This window comes from Microchirus variegatus (genome assembly GCF_963457635.1).
Source record: "Microchirus variegatus genome assembly, chromosome: 6".
NCBI classification, from domain to species: Eukaryota; Metazoa; Chordata; class Actinopteri; order Pleuronectiformes; family Soleidae; genus Microchirus; species Microchirus variegatus.
Genome location: NC_139807.1, coordinates 15,506,388 through 15,530,758, shown reverse-complemented (window position 1 = coordinate 15,530,758; position 24,371 = coordinate 15,506,388). Strand labels below are relative to the sequence as shown.

Below are 24,371 nucleotides of genomic sequence, written 5' to 3'. Positions count from 1 at the left end.
AAAGTATGTAGCCAAGACGTTGATGTGGGGGTTTACAGTCACAGTGCCATAAGTGAAACATTTTCACTGCCAAGTGCTGTCCTAATAAAAAAAAAAAAAACACAGGCCATGTCGAATCAAACAGGAGTAGCATGCTGTCTATATATCTTTAGAAGTGCACATGCGAGGAGAGAAGCACTTTCCCACCGAGTGAAAATACACCCACAGACTTTTCAGAGCTTCTCCATCTCTGCTCTGCTCTCTGTTGTCTCTCACGTTCACTCCATACTGTGTCACATTAGCATTATGCATGCGTGCATATACTAATGGGCATGTGCGCTCTCTAACACTCATTACTAACACATATTTATGTGTGTGTGTGTGTGTGTGTGTGTGTGTGTGAGTCTGAGGGCATTGGTCGAAGAGAGCAGAGCAGAGCAGCTCTGGCTAATCAGCACAAAATGAAAAAAAAAAAAAAAGACTGCCATGGAAAAAATGGAAGAAAAAAAAAGGTCAGATATTGTTTTATTTTTGAGGATGACATAAATATTTTATTTGTTATTTTAAAGAAACAAATTGGCCCTTTGACAAAGTGTAACATCAAAGCATTCATCCTGTACTAAGGTTGCTCGAAGCAAAGGCCAGGACATTTTGTTGTAATGAAAAAAAAAAAAAAACGAAGCTCCCAGCAGTAATTTCATGGCTGCTGAAGCTAACAGTGGGTAGGTGGTAAAATGGCTTTATTCCAGGTTCAGTTAAAAGAGGACACTGAGGGAGCACAGAGGTTTATTGTGTGCTTATTGTGACAGACGACGGCTCTCCTGTCCCTTTTTTTTCAAAGGCCCAGGTGCTTGACTTTTAGTTTTTTCAAGGGGGGTTACTGAATCACAGAGGTTTGCCGCTGCAGGTCAGACAAACTCTATTTTGGGGGAGTCACTTTTGCACTGACACCCGTTTATGTGTGCAAAATAAAAAGAAGACAGAAAATGCGAGTGATGCAAGTTTCATTCACATTGCTCTAATATTATTTTTCTTGTGCGTTTTATGGTTTCTCTGATGTGCCCTTTCTTGTCAGCCTGTCCAAGCTGATTTACTCTCCTGATGCATGCATAATTCAGTCGCTATGAAGCCAGCGTGAAGGAGAGGGCCCGCTTAAGCACAAGAGGCATATGTGAGTGTATAAAGTCTCAGCTGGGTGCAGCTGATGTGCCATTATCATGGCGGTGATGAGCTCACAAAGCCAAGAAAACAAGCTGCAGTGTATGATATAAGCAAGGTTGCAGTTGGGAGCTGGTTTTTCACGCTTATCATCTCACAGTGAGAGCAGAGAGTGTAAATCAACAATTATGGTTAACCGTATTACACTTGATGAGACTTATTATTGTTATTATTATTATTATTATTATTATTATTATTGGAGGGATATTTGTTAGAATTTCATGAACGTTATATAAAAAATTGAAAGAGAAAAACAAAGCTAAGCGTTTGTAGTAACATGTGTGAAATATCAAAGATACAGAGCCATTGCACATTAAAACATGTCACCATACCTCCTCAAATGGTTAAAACAAATGGCTGTTTCTATGTCTGCCTCCCTGTGTTTAATAACTGGAATTTGGACTGTCCTTAATGCAATTGACTTTTCACACGCATTGATTTGTTTTCCTTGTTTACAATGGTCAGAGCCAAACCACAACAATCAAATTAAAGGATGGACGTGATTTACTTTGCCATCAAAGGCATCCAGGAGAGCAGCGGGAGGCATTTTTTTAAGGGGAACAAAGGTAACTGTCTCCAGATACCCAATTACAGGGATTTCCGCAGACTATGTGAGCAAGGTTCACTTTAATTGCAGTGCATCTGCCTCAGCATGATTGTCCCCCTCATATCTGTCTTTCTATCTCCAGTAACTTGGCAGGAATTAGACGACATGCTCCGATGTGGTGGTTCAGTGGTGACTTATGAAGGTTTAAAGATGCAGTTGGGAACTTGGAAACAAAAATAGCTAGATTGCCCAAATCACCACTATACAGTGACAGTACAGCCTTCTGAGTTTAAGTCAGTCTGCATGGCATAGAGGGGCATAACATAATGTCAACCTCAGCATATACCACAACACAGTCAGCCAAATAAAAAAAAAAACAACGTGGCGTAAAAGAGCAGAGAGAAGTCGACTGAGCATGAATTGAAACCAGGATAAAGCTTTTTCAGACACAGAGGCTGATGACGACTTAAGCTGTGTTTCCATCATGGTACAGTTATCTTCGGTTCAAACAGTAAAGAGCCTGGTCAGGCTTGCGTTTCGACTGGGAACACTACCTCTACTTAGATGCCCGCCTCAGTGAGATGCGTTGCATAACATTGTATGGGTGCAGAGACAAAAAAAAATGACATTGAATGCAACACAACAGACCACAGGAGGACATCCAGCAGCTCGTTTTTTTGTGGCTGATAGACTGCGGGCTTTGAAGAAACACCAGTTGCAAAGGAGCTGACGTCTTAATGTTTCAAACAATTTACTGTTTATCCTCATTAGCATGTGCTCTCAAACGCTAATATCGTTTACAGCTTAGCACTGTTTGTAAGAGTTACTGTTACCACCCATGGAAGCACTGACGTAAATGTTTAGCTGTTGCTCACTTTCATATTGAAAGTCTTATTGCAGCTAGAGTGACGATGTTGTGGCATAATCAAACATAACAAAAGTGTAATAGGTTTTTTTTATTTAAATGTAAATACACAGATGTTTAAATATTATTATTCTGTTTAAAGAGTATTTTTTTTTAGTGAGTTATTCATTTAAACCTGGTAAGGACACGTTAATTTTTTGACAGTTACTGCACAAAGTATTTAAAGCAAATGTTTACAAATGTGCAATTTTTGCAGGTGACATACACCACTCCCCAAACATCTATGTGGGAAGTGCAAATCATATACAGGTATCCAATTTATTGCATGGGTTTGAAAGTGAAGTAACACTAGATTTCTTTTTCTCAAGTACTTTTTTTCACCCGTCTATGTTCTGCTTTAGGACATGTGGATGAGCCGACTGCACCATGTCACTGGCGAGCAAGAGTGGGCCCTTTGATGCAACTTAACATGGTCCTTGGAGGAAACAGTGGACAGCGAAGGGCTCTGTGGCCTCTTTGGAGATTATATCTAGTGAAAGCTGGTGCAAATAGAACTACGAGTACTTGCACTTCAGGTATTGTTGGAATTGTCTGCATGTGTATGGACACCTACAGACTTTGAAGAAGCTGGAATGCAGAGTCTGCGACTCATTTTGCAGTTGGTGAGAAAGGATATGCTCGACTAGTGACTCTGGCAGTGGAGAAAATTCAAATTGAGAGTCGTGTATTCCACACAGCGAGGGATAAGCAGCAGCCATAGGTTGATGTCTGATGTGATCGTCTTCACATGTAGCACACACACAGAAAGAAGTAGTAATGCAATTTTATTTGGTTAGAATGTGCCATTGTGTTACAATGCAATTTGGTTTTCATATTCTTGTTTGTAGTCAGGTACAGCAAACTCTTCAGCAAAAAAAAAACCCTCTCGAGAGGTTGTTATGTGTTGCTCCTCCTCGCTCGTCAGAGACCAGACGACCGTCACTGACAGAGAGATGTGTGACGTCAGCAGGGGCCATCAGTATTTTTTTCTGGTTTACATATTTGACTTAAGCTGGTTTTGGGAAATGCACAAAACTGATATGTGTATGCTCTTTACAGGTCAGAGTCTGTTGTTGTGCTGTTACCTCTCAGTCCAAATTAAAGCTTGATATTATCTATTAAGTCTGACTATCACGTTTTTATATCAACTGCATTGACTTTGACATTATTATGATAATAGATACAAATAGATAAACTTAAGACAAGGAATAGCATATGCATATACTTGGTGTTGCACAGCAATTCCATTCCACATTTTTGGTAAGGTGTCTATTGTTGGCTGAGATCTGGGAAGTGGTCAGGAATGATCCACATGTGAGCTTGTGATGGCCGCTCTATGACCAGCACCCACTGTCCTTTCCTGCCCGTCTGTGTGCAGCATGTCAGAACTGTCAGTGTCGTTCCAGATTCACCTTGCCAGATGCAACACTTAACTCCCTGCCGATTGGCTGAACCGAATGCCTCCATGTGCGGTAGAAAAGAGGCGTATGTCGGTGACTGTTGGTAAACCGCAATTTGGTCTCAACCATCGTTGGCGTCTCCCTTCACTTTGAGCAGACGCGTCACGGCCACCTTTCTACAGTAGGGACAGCAGGTTCTGTACTGATCACTAGCTCTACATGTGGTGTTCCTGATGTATGTCCAAATACTGACCTTTCTTATAGTAGTAACAGTAATAACAAGTTAACATTGTGTTTCACAGTTTGACAGAGGCTACTTCTACATACTGTTGTAGTGAAATATGTACATTTTACATGATGCAAATATTTGAAAACCTTTTCAAACATTTTTAAAATTGTGCTATTTTTTTTTTCATATCTAATATTGCCTATTCTATTCCTATTTCTGGGTCTGTAGTTTTAAACATTCTGTATTTTAGTGCTTACTTTGTTATTCATTAACACATATATATAAATACCAGAGGCCCCACAACCCTCATGTGGAGGATAAAGTGGTACACAATGAATGAATGATATATGTATTTATGTCTTATATTAAATGCTTTAATTCTGGTCCTTTTTTATTTGTCACTTGTGAGTGTCACAGTGTTGGATGGATAAAGTGTAATCTAATGTAATCTACTACTCTGTGGACGTTACTTGTCCGACTGTGTGTAGATCACAACAACGGATAAAAATGTCAAACTTTTGCGGAAAATCAAATATATATACACGTATATAGTTTCCCATGATACAATGTGCTTGCAAACAATTACAAATGAAGCTAAACTGAACTCTCAGATTTAAGTTTGCTTACTGGCGTACACCAAACTCCCAAACTGGACCTTTAATACAAAGCAAATAAGTCTTTGATGGATGCAGCTATCAGTCTGATAGATTGTTCTTTTATGTTTTACCATCTCCGCAAATCATTTTATTACCCAGCATTAGCAGCCATCATCACACTTTCAAGAATTCTCCCTCACCTACCTTATCATTTCAGTACATTTAACTGTATTTACACATGATGTATAATCCTGTCTGCACTGCTCATTCACTATAAAGACTTAAGCACCAGCGCTATTTCGCATTAAAAAATTACAACTATGTGGACACAGACAGGAAACATTAATGGTTGAATTACAGTATAATAAATTAGCTAAAAGATTAAAAGAGAAATTACAAGCTTGTGAGGGGAATTCAGCCGTTCAATCACTGATCAAATGAAAAATGAAAAATTAAGATGTTTAATTTCTCACACCTAACAGAAACTCTGTTAGTGGGGTTGTTTTGCTCGAAAGAACTCCACTATGGCCTTTGTTCTAAATGTCACTTCTACTGTTTTTTGACACTGGCCAAATTAATCCTAAACAAGAATTACACATCATATAAACAGCATGGCAGCAGTGTGTGCATGTCCCCTGTCAGCGTTGCACTGGTTCCACTCAGTCATTCCTGTCACATGCAGTGAGTATCCTCTGACCGAGTCCATAGCGACCGAACACACCATGCAATGTTTTTTTGTATGGAAAGAAAATGAATGATCACAAGCTTGCATTACTATTTGTTTGCCTAAAGAATCAAAAGTTTGCAAATTAAAACTTCTGTAGGAGGTTGACAGTTGGGGGGGAAAATAGATTTCTCAAAATCAATTTTAAGGGAGTTTACATAAAACTGACCAAACAAAACACTGTTGCTTTAATGGTGGGAAACCAAAATTGGAGTGTTTGATTTTGGTTTATGTTCAGCCTGTTGTCTGTGAAGCAGCTGCATGAATGATAATGACGGTATACGAGTGACTTGTTTATTTCTTTGTTAATACAACAGTACTCGTGCAGCACGTGTGCATTTTATTTCACTTGGTTTTCATCATTTTTCTTTAACTTTAGCTATTAATAGTTGCATTTCAAGACCTTTAATAATGAACATGACAGGCAAGTGATTCAAATAGATAGTCAGATAGGACAACATTTAGATTTGCACTCATCTGTATTTCATTAAAGGCAGTGTCTAATGATCGATACTGTGCATGTACCCCATTGTTCTAGATTGTGTTCACTGAATTGACCGAGCTGCAACGGAGGTCATTGTAAATATTGAATGAGTGAATTGCCCTGGACTTTGTTTTGCACACTATTATTCGCAGATTATTCTTCAATGTTCACTTGACTTCACGGTGTAACAATGACTTGTTTAAATAGCACACACTATTTCAACTGTTGCTTCAACTTGTCAGCAGTTTAATGATCAAAGGTGAGGGCATCCTGTGCAACAGCCGGCACGAGTTAGATCATTTTCCTCCTCCTCCTCCTCCTCCTAACTGTATCACATTCAGAAAATTGATCTGTAAAGGGAATAATGGAGAAAGACGACAGGAGGCCCAGCATTGTTCCTCATATGTCACCACTGCCTCTGAATGACAAAGGATATTTTGAGTGAGGTTACAAATCCTGTGTCTCTCAACAGCATCATGGATTACGGAGGTGTCAGCTCCAGGTCTTATCACAAAATAACACTAGTATTGCTCTGTACAGACTGGTTTTCACAACATGTCATCGGGAAATGTAGCTGTCAAGTCATTCACCGATACTATAACATTGACATTAAAACCGGTAATGAGTTTATGAACTGCCTCAAGAAAGGTTGTGGTACATCAGTGGATATCTGTGACCTGTCAGAATTGAATGTGTTATTTTTTTCATATTTTTCCTGTTTTCTAACTACATGAAATATATATCTTTATATCTTTTTTTTTCCTACAGTATTAAGAAAATCAGAGTGACAGAGCACGGCAGGGGAGTGACATAAACACATATATATGGAGGGAAGATAAACTAACAATTGACTATTGCTAAACCACTCCCACAAAGAGTGACAGACCCATCCTAATGTGGTAACTGTGTGCAGTAAAAATACAGAAATGTAGGTGTGATATAGATCACGTGTCATCACAAAATAAAAGCCAGAAAGCCTAAATAAAAGTGAATCTCTTCATTTGTGTTTTTCAAGTGTACAGTGACAAATTCAAGGACTTCAAGGAGTCACTTGTACTCAAAAAATTGATGCCTAAAACTGGGAACTGGTGTTTCCTCCAGCATTGTTGCACTGGAGAAAAGGAAATGCATTAGTATTTGAACATAGAAAGAACAATGGCATCTGAAAACAACACATTAAATAAACATATGAGGTGAAATATCACAGACCCCGACTACATAAAATTGTCTTTTAAACCATGGTGGTGTGACTGCTGCTGTTGTGTGTTTTCTTTGTTTGTCTACATGTGGTTGACTTTGCAGTTTAGTGGAGGTAACATTGTGGACATTAAATTAAAGGACTCATATTATACCCTATTTCTCCAAGTTAACCTAGTTCCCTGGTGTCCTAATGAACATGTCTGTGACATGCTTTGGTCAAAATACCATAAGGATGAAGCACCACAGCAGTTCAATCACCCTGCCAAAACAGCCCTGTTCAGAACGCTCATTTAGAACGTTTAGTTATCTCTTCAGGTCCACCTTAAAAAAAGATAAACAAAACGTAAGAGACAGGAATTGCCGTCATATATAACACGTATCTATATAATATAAATATATATAAATCCTCTGAGGCTGGAAGTTTGTGTAGGACTCTGTGCTGCACTGTGGAGCCAAGAATAGAACTTTTCACGGACTTCACAGATATTTTTGGCTTTGTGTTTTTTACGGACAAAGCGGAGCGGAAGTCAACATTGTTTTATCTCCTGCACTTAGACTGAGGAGGACCACAAAAACATGAGTGAGTCATCTTTTTCACACTTTGCCCACTGATAGATCCTCCAGAGTCCCAAATATAAGGATTTAAATGATTAAAGAGTTGATTTCGCATAATATGTCCCCTTTATTGCATGATTTAACATTAACTGTAATTCTTTTATTTTTTTTAATGAAATCACCACTCCTTTCAAGTGCACCTTTCAACGCCACATGAGCCCTATAACATGTTCTTTATGCAAAGGAAAACCATAAGCTCTTAAGATAAAAACTGATCTCTTTGACATTGCAGCTACTCATTAGCATACCAGCGCTGTAAGAAAGAGCCACCATGTGTCAGCCTGCGATGCACGGACTATCTGGATGCTATCAGATGTTAGCAGGTCATGCCACTGGAAACATTCATATACATGAGCCCAGCACTGTTTGCAGGAATTGCTGCCAGTGGGTTGACAGCTATATGCTCCAATCACCAAACTCAAAAGGACGAGTAGACTCTCAAGAAGAGGAGACAAAATAGAAACCTAACAGCAAAGAAGGGGGAAAAACGTGAACACACTGTGAGACAGAAAGAGAGAAACTCATAAATCAGGTGGAGGGGAAATAGCTGAATCAGGGTTGATTGTGCCTGGGAGAGACAATAAATCCTGTAATCATCTGTCTCCACTGCACAGACCTCGCCATTATGTGCCCATACCTGACCAGCACCACAGAAAGGGCCGGATTCATCTACCTTCAGCCGACACAGCCCCACTTTTCTCTGCTAATGCAAACCGAAAGTGCAGGAGCGAGAATATTTGCTTCTGGAGAGGTAAGACTGAAGCCGACACAAGATACTGTTGAAGACGTGTCACAGGAACAGTCAAATTTGTTTTTAAAACTTGACATAAATGCATTCCCTGGACCCAAGGTCAGTGTCAGAAAAGGTCCTCAAGAGGCAACAAGTACACACACACGCACACAAATGCTACCATCAAGTAGCCTGATAATATAATGCCAAAGATGAAAGAGAAGTGACTCATTCTGCTGATAACAAACGGGCACAGAGACTCCATTTCCACTGCGGTTCCTTCATCATGACGTCTGCTTCAAAACAGCTGTCTGATATTGGAATTAGGGCACAAATTTACCTTCATTTCCTGCCAATACATCGGAGCCTGAAACATATGGACCATCAGCCTGTGACTGAAAGCACAGCTCTATGGCCTAAAAGCATTTTAAACCAGCCCAATAACAGAGCCAAATGAATAGTGTGCTTGCAATTAATCTTTTCAATTGACTGAATAAAACCTTGCGGTGGAACTCAGCTGAATGCGTTTTCTTCCGAGCGGCACTGCTTTTTCGATCCCTAATGGAAGAGTTTAGAGAATAATTGCAAAGTTGCTTCTGGTATTGTGGAAGATCAATGCTTTTATCAAACGCAAATTAAAAGGCAAATGGGCACTGAGGCACAAAGTTGAAGTAATGCATAAAAGATAGGTGAGCTAAAAAACAATATAAATAATTAGCCGAGAGTGTTTGGAAAGATTAAAAAAAATTATAATTAAAATGAAACAACGTTTGACATCACATGACAAGTGATGCTGATGAATGTGTACTTGATCCCATCAGACAGGGCTGTTTCGGGGATGTCAGAATTGAAGAAAAGCTCAAAACAATCCAATCCATGAAAAACAAGTTGTTGTTTTTTAACTTTTCAGTCAGAACAAAAAGCAACAGGCTTAAAAAAGTCCTGCACCCTTGAGGACTATTTTCCCTTGTCACCTCGGCTGGTTTAGCTGGCAGCCAGTGTCCATATTGCCAGGGGAGCTGCACTACCTGATAAGCAGAGGTAGAGGCTCTCTGACACATCTGTCTGCTTGATGAGCCAAGTGTCAAAGCCCCCCAAAGTGCTGGATGGAGTGCATCAATAAACGACTTTAATCCCCCCCTGGGGCCAATGTCCTCTTACTAATAAGGGATCGTCTTACACCACTGGCAGTAAGCAGAGAGGTAAAAGTGGCTTGGCATGAGCCTCAGCACGGGGCTGTGCAGCACAGGGAATTGTCTGTACACAGGTAGCAGACTGTAAATCACACGCACCTGCTGTTGCCTTAATTGCCGGACTGAATTGGTGTTTTATTCCCTCCCGTTTCTCCACCACTTTTGCCCTCTACCACTGTTTTTTACTGGTTTCCATCACTCTTTTGCTCTCTGCCACCTCTTCTTTTTTCTCATGTAGCAGGCTCTTTACCCTCACACTGGCCCAGACTGCGTCGCCGTACAGACAGGAAAAGGAAAAGCAGAGGAACGGGGACGATAGCTACACACAGCGCTGGTTGTGCTGAAGGACGTGTGGGTTGCAAGCTTCTGCAGGGAAGATCCAACGAGTGTTCTAGTCAGCGTGACCCTAATTAACCACATATTATCTGCAGGCTGTGTGGAGGATTAAGGCCCTCAGTTCTGCAGCCACACAGGCCCGGAGACCCAAAGACAGTGGACTCTGCACTATAACACACTTCACATTCTGCCTTGAAGCAGGACAGAGAGAGGAGGGGGCGAAAGAGCTGGACCATAAAAGAGCCAAACACATAGCGGAGAGCACACTGCAGAGAAGACAGGTTGCTCGAAGCATATCTGTAGGTCAGGACCTTCCTATAATGAGCAAATAAACACAGCAAACCCAAGCTGCTATGTGCAGAGCGGGAGGAATATGTAGCCACCCCATTTGGCAGCCCCACAAATAAGAAGACACATTGTCTCTTTGCCTGTCACATGTTGAACACATCCTTCCTGTCTGTCCAGGTGTTGTTTGAGTAAACTGGTGTTTCTGTGGGAGGACGGAGATCATCATTCTGTTGAGAGATAATGAGCTCATTTTCTCATTTGACGTCAGAAATCCAAGAAACGAGCGCTACACCGTGTTGACAGGCCATCACGCACACACACACACACACACACAGCAAACTGCTGCATTAACCAGCATGTATTATCAACCATAGGAAATCCAATCTTAGAACCTCAAACAAGAAGAAAAAAAACACACATAGATGAGACACAATCATCAGCCACCACAGGCAGGCAGGGACTCAGACTTCTACGGAAAACATTTCAGCAGCAGCCGTGACATACCTCATTTCAGATGAAAGATGAGCCAATATCAACAACATGATTAAACAGAAGATTAACTGACACAAACCAGCCAACTGTAAGAATAAGATACGCCGTTTCCCAAAATGTTATTACAAGTATTACGAGATGATAGTGAATATATTTTACATTTACACTTCACAAAAACTACTGTAGGAAATAGTGCGGCGTTAACAATACAAGCATTTATTGGGCTTTCGTAAAATATCACATGGTAATTCTGTCCTTTGCTTAAACCTGGTCCACAGCGACTATTTTGAGGCAATTCGAGCCGTGATTCGATGATGTCACGTACCTCGGTCCGTGTCGTAGAGGTAGACGAACTTTTGCCACTTGTAGTGAGAGAGCAGGCTGAGGACGGCCCCTCGGAGGGCGGGGCGCATCTGGATGACAAACTGCACCTCGTTGTCAGTCGGGTAACTGGGTGTGACGAAGGAGGTGTGCAGGGCACCGCAGAAGGAGGTCAGGGTGTTCATGGACTTCCTGTCGTAGAATCCGAAGATGGCGTACACTCCGCGGGAAAACTGGGAGCAAACTGCGGGGGGACAGCAGAAGGGGAGAGGACACAAAGTGTAGTCAGCAAAAAAATATATGTATTCACAAAAGTATGCCTCATCACTTTAGCCGGCAAAGGATCAATTGTGCCGTTTGACCCACCACTAATGACCAATTATGGGTGAGACTAACTGACCCCCAGTGCACTTCATAAAGCTCTGACAGCATAACCAGGGAACTGTAATAACAAGTGTACACAAAAATGTGTTATATTATATGTAACACATGTATTATTGATCACATTTCTTTCTTTTTCTTTTTTTAACTGTACCCAAAAAAATTGACATTTGAATTTGGCACTAATAATGGACCAGTTTACACAACACCAGAGCTGAGATGAGTAGATTAGTTGACTAACAGAAACAATATTCAGTATCCTTCAATTTTGTCAAACAATTAATTGCATCTTTTTTAAAGCACGTCTGCTTTTCTTTGTCTTTTGTGACGGAAACTGTCAAACTGTGAACTATACTGATAATTATCTTAAGCTTTAGGAAATTGTGATGCATATTTACCCCATTTTTTGAAATTTTATTGGCCAAATTATTCTCATACTTGAGTGAATGCAAGTCTTACAAATCTAGAGGGGAAAAAAAACAACTGATGTTGGTTTAATCTAATCTTGGGATTTGAGTAATCGATCATGATCATATTATGATTTTCAAGCCTGATATTTACACACAGGGATTACACGTTGTGAAGAACAATTCACAAACAAAACACTGAAACAGGAAGTAAAAATGAATCTAATGTAATTTTAGCCTGGCTCACATCACGACAAGGTGTCAGTGAGATTCCTGCAGGTTTGTATGTGTGTTTGCATCAGTGGCGGCCAATAGAAACATCACATTGTTCAACAAAGGTCTGCAACTCCCACCAGCTATCGCTCAGTTCCCTCATCCACAGCGATCGACTCACCGCAGTGCTCACAGTAGCTGAGAGCTACCACCGTCACTTTTCTACCTCCTACGAAAGCGCTGGAAAAGACACCTCCTCCTTCTGCCTCCAGTAAAAAAGTGAGCACAGTTTCACTTTAAGTGACCTCATGTTGTTCAGTGCCCACAGTCTTTTGTTGATGCCATAAAAACAGCTGCTTGGATGAAAAACGATACGGACAGAAGATGAGGCAATAAAAAAAAAAATGTGTTGTGGTACATTTTAATACAAGACCCAGGAGGTCCACTTTTGAGCAACCTCTGCCAAAGACAGAGCAAAACTTTGTTCAGAGTTCAGAAAAAAATCACTACATTGGTAATAAAAATCTCCGTAATAGATAGCCATTTGATTTTCTTAAGCACGCATATCTTTGACATCTCTTAAGAGGCAACTGACTGTTTCTTCTTGTTTGTGTATTCACCGTGCGCTCTAGAGGGACAGTGTAAGTTGTCAGGTCGGTGTGACTTCCATTCAGGCGTAAGCCATTAATGTCCAAACTAATATTCAGAGCAACAGGTGTGTTTTGCTTTTATTACCCTATCATGAATGGCTGTGCACTTATTCTGATTGACTCTCAAGCGTCCCCGCTGGGTAATCAAGCATTCCTAACATCGGTAAACACTGTGAATATTCCAGTACAATGCGTCGGGCTGACATGAAGGTGGGCTAGCTATCCGATTGGCTTTGTTGAACACATTTCCCCTGATTGGTTGACACATTTCCATTCAAGTCTTATGCTGGCAAACATCAGACATAGACCCAGCACAAAGACATTTACCAAACTGGAAAAAATAAATTCTTTATCCGTCCTAATCAAGCACAAAATGCAATCACACACCCTCACGCACACTCAATAACCGTGTCTTTCTTTCTCTCTCTGCTACAGTATGTGTAAAAACCCTTCTGATGCTCAAACGACACATATTCGGGTCTTAAGCACAATTGCTGAGCGAGTGATAGATCTAGTCACTGCTGGGATTTGCCTCCAGCTTTTTTTAATTCTTTCTCGCTCCGTATCTGTCCAGGTACAGACACGTCTCCTACGGTAGAAGCATCCATCCTCGGCAATGCGCACACGAGCGGGTGCAGCAATACAAGCACATGTACACACACACACACATACACACACACATATAACACCGCCTCTTGATAAGTGGATCAACAGATGGACAGCAGTATTGTGGCTAAGTGCCGCAGGTTGAATGGTGCAATGTCCCTCACTGAATGGGAGACAGTGGGAGTTCCAGACCTCATTGAGGCCCAGTTTTCTCTTCACTTTCTCTTAATTTGGGCCAGTACTGACACAGAAGTGATCCTGAGGGAAGAGATCTGGCAGCCTTGTTTCTCTCTGCTCAGCTGTCCTCTGCTTATTAGGTTGAGCTTAGTGTAAGCTCATCCTTCAATAGCAGATATGTCCACCTTCCCTTCCAAATACCCACCCACATTTGTGATAACAGTGTCACTGTGTGCGCCCTAACCTTTTCACGTTTGCCCGCACTATTGTACTGGATAGGTTTCCCATGAGGTGTTGAGGAGTTTGCATGGTGGGTTTTTCTCCGGGGTTCTCCGGGTTTCCTCCCACAATCTAAAAACATGTGGATTAGGCAATTTTGACACTCGAAATTGAGGCGTGAGTGGATGGTTGTTTGTCTCTATGTGGTCCTGTGATGGAGTGATGACCTGTCCAGGACGTACCCCACCTTTTTGCCCTATGTCAGCTGGGATTGGCAGCAGCGATAGACGATGAGAGAGTGAGCGAGTGACGTTTCCCATGAGAATCAACAGAGGAGCAATATTGTAGGTTTGTCCCAGGGTGCTGAGGTCTTATAAAAATGTTTTAGATCAAGAGTGACCTGTTTGGGGGCACTCACCTTCTACTCTAACAGCACCAGATCTGCCAGCATTGTGCAACTCTGCCCCTCAGAGCTTTCTCGCCTGCACACTGCAAAGTGTATGTACACATTGTGCATTGCCAACAACTGCAGGTAGTTGTTAATGCATCATGCATGTGGTTAAGAGTGCCTGTATACACTACATACAATTAACAGAAGCGGTGTTATTGATTTTCAGTGGCGTGCCACAGGCTGTGCAGTGCATAAACCTCTGGCCAATTTCCACGGTCTGAGGATAACAAGTCACACCACCGGTCTTAAGAGTCTTAAGCGGCTGAAGGTGTTTATAATGTTAGCACAGTAAATCTGAACTTGGAATTAGAAGTGCGGTTTATCGTGCTTGATTTAATAAAATGTGTCACCACAGCAGTAAAAGGTACACGCTATCCTCTGCAATTATAATTTTTCAATTAAGCGCTGTAAGAAAACAGCGGTGAATAATTTGCCGCTTCACCTGCAGGGCCAAGAAACAACAAACAAAAACAAGTACTGGCTCTTTCTTTTAAGAACCCGCAGTAATCACCCAATTTCTTCTGTTTTCGCTCTTTTCTTAAACATACAAATAAAGGAAACTTTATTCAAAGAGCACTCACAAAGCGATCGATGTGTGGATTAAAATCAGTCAATTTAATTCCTTACGCTAATCCCTAATTAATCCTTACGCAGCCAGTGATCGACTCAGAACTGATGGACTGTCTGAAAAGTTGCACATAGAAAAAACGTTTTATAATGTATTCAAAACACAATAAAATCTAGACAAAAAAGTACAAAAGTCAAAAAGTTAAATCAAGTAGAAGTCAGTATGAGTATATCCGTACTCCATATGGAATGGAATTATGGAATACAAGGCATACAGTATATGTATTCTTCCCCTCACTTTGTTGCAGAGCTGCCTCTCCATGCAGCACCGACTCCCTCCTCCTTCCTCACATCCCACATCACTGTCTGCCTGCACTCTCCTCTCCTCAATCCTCACCACTCTATTTGACCTCTCCTTTTGTTGCCTGTCTTTTGCCTGGGCCATCTGGTCATCCCCCAAAGCATATATCCTCTTCAAGCATGGCAGTATCTCTCTCTCCACCTGAATGCCCCTCTCTCTTTTCTCCTTCCCTTCTCAGATTGTTTCCCCTGTAATTTTGCCCCCGCTCCATCGGTGAAGCAGAGATTGGTGTTGGACTTGAGTTAAAAAAAAAAAAGAATAAGGTACTGTACAGGGAAAAGAGAAATACCCAGACCACAGACAGACCCTGGCTCCATCCCCCCTCAAACTGAAATAATTGTCCCGCTGTAGACGGACGTACATGTCTACAAATCTGACGAAATAACACATCAGTGAATACATATACAGTAATTTAATGAGTGTGCAAGTGTCACCTCAGGTTTCAGCTATGTTAATTCGCTCACACGGTCCACACACAGCCAAGTGCATGCACGCAGTTGTTAGAGGAGCTTGAATGAGGAGTGCAGTTAGGTCCATAAATATTGGGACATCGACACAATTCTCTTCTTTTCTCTTCTTCTATACACCACTACAATGGATTTGAAATGGAACGAAATGTGCTTTAAAGCGGAACTAGACTGGAAGTTCCAATTAAAGCTGTTTTTGGTGTGTATCTGCACCATTACCTCGTTTATGAAGCCCTGAAGGTTCAAACAGTTCAGCCGCTGGTGAGAACGCTGTGTTTTATTGTAATCCCGGGTTCAGCGAGATCTCTGAAAAAACCCGGTCCGGTTACGTAAACAGCATTTCTCCTGAACAGCAGATACTCCTGGTTCGGGCACTAGTCTGAGCACATCCGGTTGCATACATTGTACCGCAGAAGAATAAGAAGAACGTCTGTTTTGGAGGTGTTTCACTAGCTACAGTATCTTCTGACTCTGGGTCCGACTCCGGGTCGTAAAAGGGACTGTGGCGGGGAGTCGTGACGAAGCCATTTTTAAACATTGTTAAAACAATGTTTTGATAATGAGTAGCAGTACATCCACCGTTCCAGAAGGGGGAGCTGCGCTTCTGAGAGCGGGCGTGCTGATTACGTCACTTCCAGGTACCTGGCCAATCAAAGGAGTGTAAGGAAAGCGGTCGTTGGCTGGCCAATCACAACACAGTCTGTCTTCTGGGTGTGAGATTTCAGTGAGGAGAGATTTATATTGGCTCTTTTCCAGCAATTAATAAGTAGACCTCCATAACTCACATATATGTGCGATAGGACCACTCTATGGGAGCTTTAAGTGCACACTTTCAGTTTTAATTTGAGGGTTGACCTGAATCTGATTGAGCATGCATTTCACTTGCTGAAGACCAAACTGAATGGAAAATGGCTCAAGAACAAGCAGAAAACTGAAGACAGTTGCAGTGGAGGCCTGGCAGAGCATCACCAGGGATGAAACCCAGCGTCTGGTGATGTCTATGGCTGTGAAAATCTTCAGGCTGTTATTGACTGCAAAGGATTTGCAACCAAGTATTAAACGATGAAAGTTTGATTTATGATTATTTAGTTTGACACATTACTTTTGGTCCACTAAAAATTGGGAGGCACATATAGAAAAGGTTGTAATTCCTTCACTGTTCACCTGATTTGGATGTAAATACCTGCTGAAAGTGTGCAGTTAAAGCACATCTTGTTAATTTCAAATCCATTGTAGTGGTGTATAGACCCAAAAAGAAGAGAATTGTGCGATGTCCCAATATTTATGGACCTGACTGGAGTAAGCCAAACAAAGATAATCCTCTCTCATCAGCTCCTTCTCTTTTATTCGTCTGCAAACTCACTTTCATCTTTTTTTCCCTCCTCTTCTTCTTCTTCTGCAGTTAACATGCCGCCTCCTCCTCCCCCTCCCACTCCCTGCTGCAGGGGACCATGCATCCCATCTCCAGTTCACTGGTCAAACACACACAGCGTGCCGCCCTCATTCCCTTCTATAATCAGGACACTCGGCAGTGCTACGGGGATGTTACATTTCTGATGCATCACTTGAGATGGCTGGCCTGGAATTCTAGTGCAGAGGAATATGTGGTATCCTGCAGGGAAACTGGGATAATTTATTTAAAAAGAAAAAAGAGAAAGGAAAAAAAGAAAGAAAAAAAACACTTTTACTCTGAGTATTTAGATTTCTGCTCTTTTGCAGCCCATGAGCCATAGCCTTGCAGAGCCTGGGGGAGGGGGCCGTGAACTGTAAATGTCAATGATGATTGTATCTCTTTAGCTGTTCTTCTCTCTCCTTTTTTCACAAAACGCACACATCCTCGCTCTCTCTCTTTGGTTCAGTTGTTTTCCCTGTCAGGCGCTTGTCCTCCATTTCTTGCCTGTCTATCCGTCTCCTTCTCCCTCTGGTCCTCATTGATCACCTTGCATGGTGCCCACCACCTCTCTCTCGCCCGCTCTCTTTCCCCAGTTTTCAGCAGTCTACTTCAAAATGGGCCCTGTCCTGCTCTGAAGAAGGGATGCTGTCAGGAGGAGAGAGCTCATACATGCCCCGGGGTTGCATCAGCTTTTGTCATATAGAAATGTGAAGCGCTTCAAACTGTTACGTGAAATGTCAGAACCAGATTTAAGATCGCCTTAACGTCACTGTGAAATGCTCAAAAGGAAGCTGCTACCAACATATATAGTCTAATGTATTTGCACTTTGGATTATCTGCTGGTTGGGTGGCACCAGTACACACGTAGTGAATAACAGATTTAATTCAGCATTACTGTGATGATCGTGTTATCTTCCTATGAAATGTTAAATGCAATGTTTCCAGGAAAATGTGATTAAAACATCAAGACGTCCTTCTGATGTTACATGTAACAGTGGACATGAATTCAGTCCGTGCTGCAATCATTTTTTAATTAAGTCGCACCTGCATTTTGTCACATGATGTTTATTCAAATTGGAAAACCGTTTTAATATTGTGACACCTATCTCAGCAGGCAGTTACGGCACACGTTATAATTTAATAATTAATTAGCAATTACGTTTATTAAAGTAAAGTAGGTGTATGGAAGATGATAATAGCTCTGTTTTTTTTCTGTTTATTTATCTCCTCCTCCTTGTACTCCGCCTGCCGGGGTGGGAATCTCCAACAAGAAGTACCTTATCTTTAACAAAGTACAAGTGATCCACTACCGACTACAGGGCGGGGGATCTCTGTGTGTGTGTGTGTGTGTGTGTGTGTGTGTGTGTGTGTGTGTGTGTGTGTGTGTGTGTGTGTGTGTGTGTGTGTCTTTTTATGCACATGTGTGTCTGACTGCTAGGGTGTGATGATGGATGATAGGGCGCTTGCAAATGCTCCATCACGGCGGCCTGTTAGCCCGGAGCTCACACATCTATAGTGAACATGACAAAGACGGGTTTCTAACTTCCTTGGTACCTGTGCTCAATTTTTATTTGAAAAATTGCTTTTTTTTTTAATGCCGACATGCACACTGTACTTACTTCAGCTGAACTATTCTTCTGTTCTTACATTGTATAATAAACCTGTGAAGCCATGATAGAGCAAGCCTATTTTTTTTTTTTTTTTTTTTTTTATAACGGAACATAAACGTATACGTTTTATTGTAGCTGTATAGTGTACACAACTGTGACCACCTAGTAAATCTGTGTGATAGGTTAGTAAATGTCATCAAAAAAAAAGTTATTGCCCATTTAACCATAATTGATCAAATTAGTGCCCCTCTATCAAAGAAGACACTTGAACGGCTGCCGTTAATGTGTTCGCCTTTACACAGAAAAGAGGACATAAGTCTCTGTGTCTTCAGTGCTTGGACAGATGGAAAACTTGTCAAATATGAGGAGAAACCCAAAATGATTCCAACATGGCAGCTTAATGTGTGCGATTTTTGACAAGTTTCTTATTCACAGTTACACTTTTGATCCAAATGTAAGGTGAGAAATAGCAGCAGTGTATTTTCTTGTAAAGATGGACGTGATGCATTAGATTCACCAGCGAAAAGTATATGGGAAACTGTGCTGCTCGTATTTTTAATATAACACATGAAGCCCACCACATGGCACGGGAATTAAGACGGGAGTCGTTTGCGAGAATGGGCAAACTAAAATGTTGTGCTGTAAGACTGCATTAGATTAGCACTTATTATTACATAATGCAATGGATTACGTTTTTAATTCATTTCTAATGTGCATTAAAAGGACGCCACTCACTGGCTAAGTGAAAACATTTAAGTATTCTGATCAAAGGTTCACATTTTATTTTAAACCGAATTAATGAAATACTGAATGGTTGTAAATTCTAGCTTACACACACCAATGCATTTCTGTCTACATAAAATATCCCACGCTGCACCCGAGTGTTTTCAGACGGAGGTTCAGGAATGACTCAGTATTAAAATGTCACTGGAAATCTGCTCAGTAAGCAGAAATAACAGAATTAAAAGCTGACAAATCACATCTGAATTATGTGACATGAATCATGACATGAATCACGGCTGAGGATTATATGCAAACCACAATTGTACACACATCGTTGCATATGATCATTTTGAACAGTTTTTAGATGCCTGTAAAAAAAAAAAAAAAGGGGGGGGGGTTATAATATACAAGTGCACAGAGAGATTGCTACATAACGATGTGTTTAATGAAGCTGTGTTCCACCTATTAGGATTTTAAAAAAACATGTAATGTTATATACTCAGTGCTATTCTAAATGCTATCAAATAACACTGAAATCAGGGTGAGCTAGTTGTGAATGACATATTACATGTTGCAACTAGAATGAGATTAGATTAAATGAGACTTGATTAGAAAACATAAAATTAGAGTTAGCTTTATCGATCCCACACTGGGGAAACATACTTAACTAATTAACCAATCAGCTAAAATGACAAAAACACAGAATTGAGTCCTATGTTCTGAAGTGAACTTGGCATTAATAACCTATAGAATGCCAGAAATATCTGACAGGGCTTGAGGGTCTGACGGCTGCAAATCACCGTGTACGTGGAGATGTGAAGATGACAACATGACCCAAGGAGCAGAGCTGAGGTCAGACGTGGCCCCACAAACACTTGCTACGCCATCGCTGGACGTCATTAAATATTCTCTTTCCTCTTGTTTTCCTCTGCAGCCCTTCACCCATCAGTTCCTTCTCCTCTCCGCCTGCCATTTTGATGATATAGGCTTGTACCTGCGAGAGGCTGGTAAAGGAATCCTCGAGGGAGTCGATGACTCTCAACCTCATCTCCCTCTCTGACAGACACTTTCACCTCCGAGGTCTTACCACCATGCCTTTGTTTGGCCACGGTGCGACAGACAGGCTGAAAGCACTTTGCAGGTCAAACAGACCTAACCCGCCACTGAGGACTTGAACATGTGCCGCTGTCCTTTATTATCATGGAAATGCCCTTTGTTTGACAAACAAAAGTCATTATACGGAGCAAACGGGGCAGAGGGTGTGAACGAGAACGCCGTGGAACTGTCCAATACAGCAGCCATTTCGGGAATTTCAGATAACGGTGTTGTGATGTCAGCCAAAGAGACTGGACGCTCTGCTGAATAATTCAGGGGGAAATCGGTTTGACAGGACTCAACCAATACATGCGCAAATCTAACTTTGCATGCCCGCTGGTCTGCTGCAAACCATCTCCTTGACACATGTAATTAAGGACTATCTATGCAAGCTGATAACGGGACTTAAAACCCTTGGCCTTTGCTTCACCTCGAGAGCCGTGCCACAGAATCCCAGCCCATCACGTTGAACAAATAACAACCTCTTCCACCGCAGACTCATACGGTTCCACCATTTGCTGCAATGCAGAGGTGGAAGAGCGCTATAGAACATGACTTATCCTCACCAAGATTCACTCACCTTCAAATATATGGGGAAACGCTACAAAGCAACGGCAGCTGCTAATCACTGACCATTTGAGTATGGCTGTATGCATTTTTAAGGAGGATTCAGCAGAGTATGAAACATGTAAGGCTTATGATATTCTGTAATTGGATTTCCCAGAAAGCCGGCGACAAAGTCCCTCACACACCACTAATCCTCCCAATCAGCACTGCAGGCCTAAAGCATGCTTTTCCTCTGCAGAGGATGGGAAGCAAAATGAAGCATGAAGTGAAAGGAACAATGCAGGGATAGCAAAATGAAGACGAGTGTGCGGATTGTGCCACGACTGCATGAGGAGGAACGGCCACAGAGAGCGGGGGAGGTAACGTGTGTCCCAGCACTCACGACCTAACATAACCAAGATCTCTGTGCTGGGAGTGGGATGATTTAGAGAGGCTAGAACTGGGGGAGACATGTGGGGAGTTCAGCACGTCAGACCACAACAGCAAACGCTCAGACTGCAGCTGTCAGAAGTGGTCTGGGCTCAGTCTTTACAACAAACTAAACACATTAGCTTTGCTGAATCATAGGGAACAGTTCACTTTAGGACTCTGTGACTGATATATTTCAGAAATGAAGGAAACACAGCTCCACCTAAAAGATTAAAAAGTTTTTTTTTATATTTAAAATGCTTCTAGATGATTTGCCTTGAGTATAGGAGAGCTGCCTCCACCAGGGTAAAGATTTGTGGTGAGATTTCAGGTATAGAGTGCTCCACTTGACTGACTTGTTTTGAATCGAATTCTACCCAGCAGGGGAAATAACTGGCAGCTGAAAACCTCCCCTTTTCTTGTTCTTATTTGGATCCTTGGGATAGGGGGGTGTAAATAAATAAGAAAAAAAAAAAAAAAAATTCTGGTTGTCTGGTAGGTGCATATATTTTTCTATCACTGTCAAAAAATGTGAGTGTGTTATAACTGCTCTCCTCAATACGGTGTATCAATTCTATCTACTCTTCAGTCATGTTTGCTAAACTAGTTTGCATTGTGTCATTTCTCTCACTCTCCCCCCCCCCCTCACTTGTATTAAAACACAGTAAGAAGTCTGGAAATTTCCATATTGCAGTTAGAGTGCAAACCATCTGATTTTAATGCTTCCCGACTGGTCGTTTTTGTCCTTTAGGGCAATTTCCGATCTCTGCGCCTCATGTACGACTTATGCACACGTGCAAAGACAAGAGAGTGCCACACGAAGACACGAAGACGAGGTGAATACCTGCCACTCTCGTGAGGCCTACGCCTCACATGCGTAAAACTAACCCTTTGCCCTCAATATTGCTAATCAAATTACACATCACAATTCATATCCTTTAGTGATAACACAAAACAAGACATTTGCACTGTGAAGCCTGATTACAGCAGCAACAACAGCAGCGCCTCTTTAGGAGCAGTCTCTCGCAGCTCTTTACCTGGAGAATATTAGAAAAAGTCAATGAGGACAGGAAATGGGACGAGTAATTTAACCTTGAAGAGATCACTTGAAGAATTGCCTCTCCTTTTCAGCCTCAATCCAGATCTGGTTAAGTATGTAGAGCCCAGCACCAGTTTTCATCTTATTAGTGCCCTTGCTGAGACAGTGCTCCGTCCCTGCATGATAATGCTCAAGGTAGCTGAGAGCGAGGGAGAGCAAGAGCAAGATAGAGAGAGAGAGAGAGAGAGAGAAATGGAAAACATAGGGCTCCGGCTGTGAGTGGGCTGTGACCCTATATATTCCAGGGGATGTCATACGGCCCCTTCTAATATTACTACTTACTAATATTACTTTTCTAAAGCAAATTTCTCTCCAAAGAACAATAAAAGGTTTTTCAGCAAAGAGCTTCACTTAACGCCACTTCAAGTCAGAAGAAGAAGAAAGAAAAGAGGAGAGCACAAAGTTTTTACTCACATTAGATGAAAAGATAAAATAAGTGCTCCACTCTATTTTCCATTGACCTTTTATTGTCTGCACACACGGCAATAACGTACAGTGACGGCACCAGAGGTTCAACAACCAGACTATAGACTGACTATGTTATTGTCCCTTGACCCCAACTACCTAAATCTAATGTTATCTAGCGCCTGAAGATGGTTATGTTTTGTTTTTTTTGTGTATAAATTACTGCCATGTTATAAAATAATGTCGACACATTCAATTTCATTTGTGCTGCTCACCACACTAACAGAGTAAAAGTTACTCAGAATAATCCACAGACCAGACTGTTGGCAATCAATGCTGGAACTACGTTTTGTTTTTGTTTCTCAAATAAATAGCCCAAATAAAACAGTTCAAGGGGAATATGGTTTACTTGATCAAGTTAACATGTTTATGGCTGTGGTCAATGGATGAACATGAGGCAGAGCACACAACGTCATCGCTAAACATGGGTTCAAGCACAATAAGAACCACATTTAGACAATCAAACACAAGCCATTATAGGTATGTGACACAAGATCCTGCATGAACAATATATTACAGGATTTCTCCTCCAGTTAACAATTTGTCTTGCTATGTTTAATATTTAAAATATAACTTTTTTTCCCCCCTCCCTTATCTACTGATCCACAGCATTTCAGATAACGTGGGAAGTACGTGGACCCCAGGCAAGGTTTTGGCCAGCAAACTAGATTTATTTGGCCCCGTCACGTGAAGTGTCGGAGCAAGGGGAGTATGCCTGATATGCTGAGACATAAAATGAGATGATGCTCAGGGTCTGTGGAGAGCTACATAAAGCTACTGGAAATATAGACAAAAACACAACAACAATATGTTGCCCAGCCCTGCTGTAGCTGATACAGCTATAATCTCTGAAGAGAAGCCAGTCGATTGAGTTTAGGGCAAAACCTTATACAATGCTACAGCGTAGGTCATGTCTTATACATACTAAATGATGTTTTATCAAAGAATACTTTTCATGTTTTTTCTTAAAAATAGTGTTAGTCTTTTCTCGTTTTATCTCATGAGCCCAATCTTGTGTTTCATCTTCTAAATAAATGAATGTGTATTGCACCGGTAATGTTGAAAATAATGACACAAAAATACATGACTCAGACAGGAAACTTCATAACTCCCTCCCTATTTCAGCTAATAACACAATGTCCTATGGGGCTAAAATGCTTTACTCTGGGAAAAGGCCCTCAAATTGGGAGTGGAATGTTCACCGTCTTTTCACAAACGTCAGCCGCATGAGGACAATTTGTTTTGCTTGCGCTTAA

General features: G+C 41.4%; 1 protein-coding gene across 1 annotated transcript in view; it reads right to left on the bottom strand.

Annotated features, from left to right (window-relative positions):
• LOC310929115 (glutamate receptor 3) overlaps window positions 1-24,371 on the bottom strand; it is a gene marked incomplete at its 5' end in the record, with an annotated part of 86,722 nt that overhangs the window by 48,219 nt on the left and 14,132 nt on the right. The window contains one exon of the mRNA XM_083891823.1: window positions 11,261-11,500. Coding sequence (XP_083747949.1) covers window positions 11,261-11,500 — 240 coding nt within the window. The remainder of the gene's footprint in view (window positions 1-11,260; window positions 11,501-24,371) is intronic.